The following is a 9,534-nucleotide window of genomic DNA, read 5'->3' on the forward strand; positions in this document are numbered from 1 at the left end:
TGTACACAAATGGCTTGCTGCTTCCTCTTCGAAAATATTCTATGGCTACCAAGATAGTCCAGAGGGTCTACCAATGGATACTACTCAGTCCTACGTACTGTATAGCTTGTTTTAAACCTTTTTTTTAAGTGTCCTAATTGAACAGCTCAGCAGAACATCAAATTAGGATAATCGCATTCATGATACTATCCAATCTGCCACAGAATCCAATATCATGCAACATTCACAAGTTGATAGCACGCTCCCTCCCAGATTGTTGTTGTAAAAATTACAACATTTTGACCGGTAAAGGATAATCTTTACAACAATGGGTATGGATCGTCGCCCACTGGGTTGTTTTTCATGACTGACACTTGTAGCTTAGTAATATTTCATGTTTAGTTGCAAAATAATGACAGAAAAACACTTGAAAATGACATGTACACAATTAATATTTATTAGCACGTTCACACCTAGTCTAGTTTACTACATCTATGTCCAATAATAGCATGTTCATGGCAGATCCTGATGGTACAGTTTGGGCAAGCCATTGCTGTGTGCTTTTGCTCCTTGCTGGGTATCCTGTCTTGCACACATATTTGACATCTACCTCTGCTCAGTCCCACTCTGCTGACACTCACACGGATGTCCTGTGAGGGAGGATTACCAAGGTTGAGACCAGACACACCTCTAGCACATGTACGTGACATACTCAACAGACTACCAATCACTTCCAAACGAAACCCTTTCAAACACTTAGGCTTTTCACCTACCCTCACACAATTGTGCTTGTACAGAATATACCCATTATTAACAGTAATATCCACAAAATGAAACAAGATCCTGAACCAATACCGGCGACACTTTCTATCATATCCATACGTCTTCCTCATACGCCCTGTATTGTCAACCCCTCCCATGTACAAGTTATAGGCAGGGAGACAAGGGGGAACACTCTGTGCGCATAGAGTACCATCTGCCTGCAATCTGAACACAGCGTCTGGCATTGTCTCAGGAAATACATTAGTAGCAAAACACACCACCTTACGGTCATTGAACACAAAGTAACAGATGTCATCCACAGTCTTAGATACATATTCACCTTTATGAGGTACCACACCCTTTAGATCTGAGGGGAAACCAGCGGCTGACTTTGTCATTGTACCCACTACGAATACGTCATGCTTACGTAAGTATACAATCAACGGACCAGATGTATAAAAGTTGTCCATGTAGACCACATGATTCATTGTAAGAAAAGGCTCAACTAATTGCTTCACTACCCTCATCAGAAGTCCCTTCTCTGACACCTTTGTCCCGGAAGAACCGGTGAGCCTACCACTATACACATCAAACGTACATAGATACCCACAACAAGAACAAGAGCAGCACCACACCTTGAAACCTAGCTTTACAGGCTTTCTGGGCATATGAATTTTACCCCATTTTCTACCCTTGTACTTAATCATCATTTCATCTACGGAAAGCTCTTGGCTAGGATGATATTTGGCCAAGTGGTTTGTACTGAGCGTTTCCGAAACTGTATGTATCTTGCTTGTTATCTTTCTGCTATCAACTATGCACGTATTGTCGTTACAATGGAGATAGCGCCGCAAGGATTTAAATCTATTGAAAGGCATGGTGTCCTTAACAGCCTGTACTCCTAAGAGCCGATCTGTGGACCAGTAGTCAGTATACTCGGGGAGCCTATGAATACCCATCTCCAGTATTATGCCAATAAATACCCAGATCTCGTCTCTATGAGTACCCTTCCAACTTTTAGCTCCACACTGTGTGGCATACAGGTTTGTTTGCTCGGCTATGTGCTCACACAAGCTATCTGGCCACAATAGTTTCACAAAGTCTATGAACGCAGTGTTACAGGGGTCAACTTTATCTGCAGCACCAACTACACCCTTGAACTCGGGATATTTCCCAGTGGACTTAGCTTTTCGTAATCCATCCTGCCCTGCCAGCTTCCTTCGTTTCGGAGTTGGAGCCATACCATCCACCAGCTTGTCTCTTCCTCCTCCTCCTCCTCCTCCGTCTTCTGTGTCCTCGTCGTCACTCGCGTCTACATGACAGAAAGAAATAGCAACTGTCAAGCCCACACACACACACACACACACACACACACAGAAACGCGAAACGGGAGGAGCCTAATACACCACAGGGACTATGAATATCATTATAGGAGCCCTCCGACCACATAATAGTGCTATGAATATCATTAAGTGCTGGGGGGTGGGCAGTACAGTACAGTACAGTACAGCAGAGGAAAAGGCTCTTCCACATATAAAGCAGTGTGGGAGGAGCCTAATTAACCACAGGACAACTATGAATACCATTATGGGAGCGCTCCAACCACATAATAGCGCTATGAATATCATTAAGTGCTGGGGGGGCAGCACAGCACAGTACAGTACAGCAGAGGAAAAGGCTCGTCCACTTCGGTGGGAGGAGTCTAATTAACCACAATAAACTATGAATACCATTATGGGGGGGCGCTCTGAACACATAATAGTGCTATGAATATCATTAAGTGCTGGGGGGGAAGTACAGTACAGCACAGCAGAGGAAAAAAGGCACAAGAAAAAAGTCTCGTCCACATCGAAGGCCGCTCCCACAGAGTCTAATAAACCACAAGGACTATGAATATAATTATAGGAGAGCTTAGGAGCACTATTAATGGCTGGGGGTACAGTACAGTACAGTACGGAGCAGAGGAAAAGGCTGCAATAAACCACACGAACCTTAATTAAGGACTACGAATACCATTAGGCAAGTAAGCAAAAAAGCGACCGTAGATAACGACAGTGTGTTAGGTACACACTTCAGTAGGCAGCATGTGGTAATAGGCAGCATGTGGTAATGACTTTTCTACAGTCAAAATTAATGGTACAATGACCCAAACCAGTTACCTGAAATATCTGTCTCAAAACAGTCATCACTGCAGTCATCCTGGTCTTCCTCGTCCTCCTCAAGCTCGCTGCAGTCATCCTGGTCCTCCTCAAGCTCGCTGACATAGTTTCCCAGACCCATTAGTGTGATTCTTGAATGCTCCATCATCTAAAAATAACCCTTTACCGCGTACCGTTCAGCCGCACACAATCTGGAAAATCTGGAACCATAGATACTATAAATTACATGGATATGAAACGCCTCCGTAAACGGACGTTTGGGCTGGGATGATGATTGCCTCGGATGTAACGGTCTAGTATACGAATTTTTCCAAATAAAAATGGCTACTGAAAGTGTGTCTCTAGTTGTTCCAGCTCTGAGAGCGTTTCAGATGACTTTTGAAAATTTCTGACTGAGAATGATGATGATGGAGGCTTGACAATAACAAGAATAACTTTACATGTGCATTCTGGGATTTAATATAGCACAAAATTATTATTATTTAATAACAAAAACTATGTGTCTAGATAGATTGGAAATGAATGAATCATGATAATGCTTGGCTATAATAGCTGATGTGGAGTAGAGGCTTTGACATAGACATGTGGACGTCACATTCTCGTGTCATTCTTTCGCCAGTCAATGAATGGTTCCTTCTTCTCGCAAGGCATTGTCTGAGGTGTAGTCTGGCTGCAAAACATAAGCAAACAGTCAAGTATGACATTGTAACAACTATAATAATTATACGAACGAAAAATAATTCTGTAGCTATAATTTCATAATCGAAAAATAATAAATAATCAACAACAATTCATTGAGAGCGTGAATTTTTAGTACATTTGAACTTGCTTTTTAGCCAAACTAAGACATGTGCATTAATAAAGCTTAGTGGACCCGGTGAACATGCCCTTACTCTACGCAATAAAACTTAGTACAGACATTCAACAAATGTGGTTCAAGAAATCAACTGACACAAAGAAGGACACTTGAAAACACCTTCAACTGTTTGTAACCAGATAGTTAAAGCATACACAAGGTCAGAAGTAAGTGGACCCAGTACCTATACCTACTGGCTAACTACTACACAAAAAATAAACACAGTAATTCTTTTCAAACAGCAGATCAACTAACAAAAAGTTATTAAAAGAGTGAATATAGCCATTTTTAGCTCCACAAATCAGCTACAACGCTCTAACTGGAACAATCATAACTAAAACTTACTTTACAGACCTAGTTAAAGCCAATCATAGTGGTATCACTTCAGTTTTCAATCGTAGACTCTTGTGACAACAGATTCTTTGCTTGCCAGTAGCTCTTCATTTTCTGGTAGCTGTGAGACAATCCTCCTCCCAGCAAAACTCCGGATACTATCTGGAATCACTGTAATCTAGAGGCGTTTCATATCCATGTAATTTATAGTATCTATGCTGGAACAGTTCCATCACTTTAGTTTGCATCTGAGCCCAACCCACCAAATTAGCTTGATGTTATCTCCGCCCCAAATGAAGTGGCTAATGGCTTGTAGAGATGGGCGTGGGTCAATGGCTGTGCACAAACTAACCATCGATTTTATGCCTTGCTGCTGCCTCGATGGAAGTATGTGTGGCCTTTAAAAGCTGCACTCTGGTCAACTAAGCTGCTTAGCAAGCATGTAGACTATTGTAGAGCTTGTGTCCACTTGTGAAGTGCCTGTGTACACAAATGGCTTGCTGCTTCCTCTTCGAAAATATTCTATTGCTACCAAGATAGTCCAGAGGGTCTACCAATGGATACTACTCAGTCCTAGATTTACATGCTGTATAGCTTGTTTTAAACCTTTTTTTTTTTTAAGTGTCCTAATTGAACAGCTCAGCAGACATCAAAGGATAATCGCATTCATGATACTATCCAATCTCCACAGAATCCAATATCATGCAACATTCACAAGTTGATAGCACGCTCCCTCCCAGATTGTTGTTGTAAAAATTACAACATTTTGACCGGTAAAGGTACAGGAAATTCACAGGGCGATCATAATTCGAAAGTGCCAAGTCAGCATATTGAAACCATTCTTTTTTTGTGCAGACCTTCGATCTAAATAATATAGAGAGAGAGTAGCGAATGGTTTTTGTGCAGACCTAATATATAGAGAGAGAGAGTAGCAGAGATGAATGCAAGATCATCAGATCTACAGATTGCTGTCACTCTAGCGTTGCTTATTTTAAGTTGGTCATGCCGAGGGGAAGGTAGGTAGATGTAAATAAGAAATTATTAAACAATGTTACACAAAGCAGCTTATTTGACAATAACCCCCACTGTGGCTTGTCCTGATGACACTGTCACCTTCACCTGCACTCTGCCTGGTAGCTTTATACGATGGGGAATCACTCCACTGCAAGGGGCCCGGTTCAGCATATCTTTACTTTCTAACAATGATGATGTCACAAACGGTATTCCAGCATTCCGTGGTGTTCGCAAAGACACGAGTGAAGATAATGTCACTGCCACTCTCACTTCACCGTCTGAGGCCTCCATTGTGGAGGGTTTTATGGTGGAGTGTCTTGGGGCTAGCTCACAAGAAGGTCCTCTTCCCATTACTGTTGCTGGTGAGTGGTTGATGAATGAGAATGACAGAGTTTAGGCGTTGCCTGGTTTCCGTGAAACGAATAATACAGTGCATGCAGTGTATGATGTGCCAGGGTTTTGTACAGGGGGGAAGGGGAGATATCCCCCCCTAGATCCAATTTCTCCCCCCCCCCCCTAAAATGTGCATTCATGTACATGTACTAGTTGTATGACTGAGTGTCCATAGCTGGCAATTTTACATACTAACAGGGTAGCAAAATTTTCTGGTTACTTTTGTTACTTCCCCCCTCTACTTCAAAATCCTGTATGACACCCTGTATAATGCACACACACACACACACAGATCCACCCTCCCCTCCCTTGAGTCCAAGAGTCTCCTTCACTCTAAACCAACCCAGCTACTCTAATACTACCCTGGAGTGGGGCCCTCCCTCCTCTACTGGCAGTGTGTCTGTCAACTATGTCGTTACTATCTCCCCAACACCTTTCTCTGGGTCACCAGTCACCGTGGAGGCCATCTCGGCACAGATAACTGTCTCCTACAACACTCTCTACAATGTGACTATCAGAGCTGACAACTGTGCAGGAATGAGCCAAGAGAGTTTAATTATGGATCTAAGTCAGTCATGATTTATATAGCTAATACTATATAATTCCTCCTCCTTAATGCAGTTGTGTGCCCCACACCGTCTACTGCTGCTGATGTGACTATCACCAACACACCTCCTGTCACTATTGGTGGATCCATGCTCACCTTCACTTGCAGAGACAGTGAAGTGATAACCTCAACCTGTGGCAGTAGTGGGTGGTCTCCTGACCCTGGGACCTTCGACTGCAGCAGTCCAGTTACAGGTATATATATCATACATAACAGATTGAATGTGTACATGTTTCTATGGTGACCTTATTAGATCCCTCGATCACCTGTGACTCTCCAACAGTACCGTACAATGGCACTGTGGACATCAATGGTGTGGAAACACCACCCTTCTCACTGGGTTCACAGGTCATCTATCGCTGTGATGAGGGACTGTTCCCCCCTGATGTGAGGACCAGCATGCACATGCACTGATGTGGGGGGTAGGGGAGAGTGGGTGGAGAATCCTAGGAGCTTGGTGTGCAGAGTGAGTCCAGGTAATACAGTACAGTGACAGAACAAGGTCAACCATTAAATTGTCAATCCTTCTTTCAGTCAACTGCTCTCTTCCTGCTGAGCCATCCAACGGAACTATAGTGAACTATGAGAGGTTGAATGAGACAGTGTCAGAGGGAACAGTGCTGACTTACCAGTGTGACAATGGATTCTCATTGACTGAACCCATCACCATCACTTGCACTAATGCTGGAGTCTGGAGTATTGAACCTGAGGCAATCATGTGTGTGCCACCAACTGAAGGTGAGAGTAATGAACCCGAGGCACATAGCAACCACGGGAGTTATGGTAATCCCTTGATTTGTTTGTCTGCATGTGTATTTAAAGTCTGCTCACCTGGCTGCCATAATTATATACTATAGCGCCTTCTTTTACAGCACGAATAGCCTCAACACAACATATTATTATAATTAGTGGGAGCAGATTTAATTTTGTGGCAAGCGAGCAAAAACAGTTATAGTTTATAAGACGGTATACAATATTATGTAGCTAAACATGATATATGCCTTTAATTTGAGGCACGCCATTACACATGCATGCGATTGTGCACTTATGCACTATACATGCAGCCATGTGCATGCATGGAGCCTTATTTCACGGGAAGACTTCCTAACTTGCTGGCGTTATTATTATACTGTGAGCCTATACTCCGGTCCCACGCATATATAATGTGTTAGGTGTGTCCTATACATGTATACTTGTAACACTCCAGGCCTCGATCTTTGCTAGCTCTGCTGTAATTAATCCTAATGGTCCGGGACTCTCAGTGCATGTCAGATGCCACTAGGGTTTATTTCAGTGTGGCTTAGCAGGTTATAATTATTTCACCTGCTTAAAATGTTCTGTCACCTTAGCTTGGAGCATGTTCTCACAGCTCAACAACTGTAAGGCAATGGCGTTCCCTATCAAAGACACCATCTGCTGGCTATGGGATTTTTGACAACAAGTAGGAACTAATGAAACAGAAGTTCGTCTATATAATTATCACCCCCTCCTCAACTATAACCTCAATCCCAGGCAGCACTTCCTTTCTTCAATGGAAGGCTTGTGGCTACCTGGCCCTCAACTTAGTGCATGTAACAACAATTAATTAATGACTGTACATTATTAGTCACAATACTATACTACATTGTATAGATCTACTATGAGCAGTAAGGCAATTACATACATGTATGTACATGTAGCACACAGGCTGGCTTACAAAGCAATCTTCTTAACGACAACCAGGTAGATGAAGAGTATGACAACTATAGCTCGTACATTATTATACCGGTATAATACAACATCGCTTGCTCCAGGGTTTGCAGCAACATTGCATGAAGTTACCACAAGTCAACCATTTTGTCTGGAAAACGTTAAAGTAACATTTTTCTGGGGGGACGCAAGCAAGCATCCTATATGCTAGCTTCGTGTCAACCACATGTCACCTACATGCTTGGGAAAATCTGAAATAAATCCTGATTTGGACTTCTTTGCCGACTTTACTTTGATCCTATAGTGAATTATATAGTCCCATGCATGAAGTGCATGTCTGACCATGTACACCACCATCTATCTACGTGCACGTGTCAAGTGGCACCACGACCGTTTCAAAACTTTTGTCATAAGGCCATGCAAAGTAGTTCTCAGGCCCTCGCGCTTGGAAATTGGCAGCTTTACAATATCACGTGACCTCAAATTAAAGGAAAAGAAAAGGATAAATTTGTATGGCTTTTTGGTCATGAAATAATTATGACTAAAATTAATTAGTAAAAATTATGCACTTCCGCTTATTGAGGAAGTTAGGGGTGTGTTTCAATTAAAATTGTATGAATATCATTATCATTAAATGCCTCAATCCGCTTGCTATTTTAGCCTGAGAAACTACAAATTGACTTTGCATGGCCTAAGTGTATTATACTAGTAGGGTATATACGAATCTGATTGTGCTCTATATAATAATTATTATGCCAATAATTACTGCCAATCCTTCACAGCTGCCACCCTATCAACTGGTGCAACTCTTGCCATCGGTGTTACTACTACTTTCGTTGCGTCTACTATCCTTGGATTTCTCGCTGGACTCCTAGTGATGTATTCGTTCACGCGTAAGAAGGCAGTGTACTACACAAGAAAAACAGCATTATCTGTTGTACAACCCACGAAACCAGTTGGTCCTGTTTATGAAGAGGTGTCACCCAAAGAGGAGATTGAACTGAACACTAACCAGGCGTATGGACCATTAGGACTGTGAATTTTGTGCTACTAACTTTTGCACTAACTATCATCATGCATACAATTTAAGTTTTCTAGCCAGTATTATAAGTGTTTCACCTGTTATAGACCGCTAAACATTATTTTCAATAGTAATGACATAATCTTTGTTAATAAAAGATGTATATATACATGTATACATGCATGCATGCATGCACAACATTGAGAGAAGCTACAGTTACTGTTCTGTCAAACTGTCCAGATACCTGCAGTTAATAATAAAGGAAGTGCATTACATCTGCCATATGAAGTTATAGAAAGTATAATTAGCAAAAAAATTTATTGTGCACATGTGTAAATTATTATGGTTTGTTTATAAGAGACATTTCATGTCAAGTCACCACAAACAAAATAATGTGCACCCCTTCAGATGAATCAGCCGCACCTCTCAGAGAGGAATTACGTCTGAGTACTCTCTACGTAATGTCATGTCACAATGGAATGTATTACAAGACAAAACCATAAAACCATGATTATTATAACAGTGCCACATCCGCTATCTCTGTTTAGCCACAACATTTGCTTGCTGCTCAACCGCACGTAAATTATTATGGTTTGTTTATAAGAGACATTTCATGTCAAGTCACCACAAACAAAATAATGTGCACCCCTTCAGATGAATCAGCCGCACCTCTCAGAGAGGAATTACGTCTGAGTACTCTCTACGTAATGTCATGTCACAA

General features: G+C 41.8%; 2 protein-coding genes across 3 annotated transcripts; one reads left to right on the top strand and one right to left on the bottom strand.

The window, feature by feature from the left end:
* Positions 1-372: 372 nt before the first annotated feature.
* Positions 373-4,325, bottom strand: LOC135348308 (piggyBac transposable element-derived protein 4-like). Of its 2 annotated transcripts, none has more exons than XM_064546499.1 (3): positions 4,111-4,325; positions 2,901-3,570; positions 373-2,053 (listed from the first exon to the last, which is right to left on the bottom strand). In XM_064546499.1, the coding sequence occupies exons 2-3, from the start codon at positions 3,046-3,048 to the stop codon at positions 453-455; spliced, it is 1,749 nt and encodes a 582-aa protein (XP_064402569.1). In that variant the 5' UTR covers positions 3,049-3,570; positions 4,111-4,325; the 3' UTR covers positions 373-452. The 2 variants fall into 2 exon arrangements, with proteins under 2 accessions (XP_064402569.1, XP_064402563.1); XM_064546493.1 differs by having other exon boundaries at positions 4,102-4,325.
* Positions 4,326-4,916: 591 nt separating this feature from the next.
* Positions 4,917-8,974, top strand: LOC135349206 (uncharacterized). Its single transcript, XM_064547712.1, has 7 exons — positions 4,917-5,105; positions 5,154-5,465; positions 5,789-6,064; positions 6,118-6,297; positions 6,357-6,579; positions 6,638-6,841; positions 8,575-8,974. The coding sequence occupies exons 1-5, from the start codon at positions 5,027-5,029 to the stop codon at positions 6,515-6,517; spliced, it is 1,008 nt and encodes a 335-aa protein (XP_064403782.1). The 5' UTR covers positions 4,917-5,026; the 3' UTR covers positions 6,518-6,579; positions 6,638-6,841; positions 8,575-8,974.
* The last annotated feature ends 560 nt before the right edge of the window (positions 8,975-9,534 follow it).

The sequence above is a fragment of the Halichondria panicea genome, chromosome 1 (genome assembly GCF_963675165.1).
Source record: "Halichondria panicea chromosome 1, odHalPani1.1, whole genome shotgun sequence".
In the NCBI taxonomy this organism is placed as follows: domain Eukaryota; kingdom Metazoa; phylum Porifera; class Demospongiae; order Suberitida; family Halichondriidae; genus Halichondria; species Halichondria panicea.

What these genes read in the sequence shown, in the direction of transcription:
- LOC135348308 (XM_064546499.1), bottom strand. Translation starts at nt 3,048, where the DNA reads ATGATGGAGCATTCAAGAATCACACTAATGGGTCTGGGAAACTATGTC. An exon ending in TTTTGAGACAGATATTTCAG is followed by an intron (nt 2,054 to 2,900) that starts GTAACTGGTTTG and finishes TCTGTCATGTAG; the next exon opens with ACGCGAGTGACGACGAGGAC.
- LOC135349206 (XM_064547712.1), top strand. Translation starts at nt 5,027, where the DNA reads ATGAATGCAAGATCATCAGATCTACAGATTGCTGTCACTCTAGCGTTG. An exon ending in TCTTCCCATTACTGTTGCTG is followed by an intron (nt 5,466 to 5,788) that starts GTGAGTGGTTGA and finishes ACACACACACAG; the next exon opens with ATCCACCCTCCCCTCCCTTG. An exon ending in GAGTTTAATTATGGATCTAA is followed by an intron (nt 6,065 to 6,117) that starts GTCAGTCATGAT and finishes TCCTTAATGCAG; the next exon opens with TTGTGTGCCCCACACCGTCT.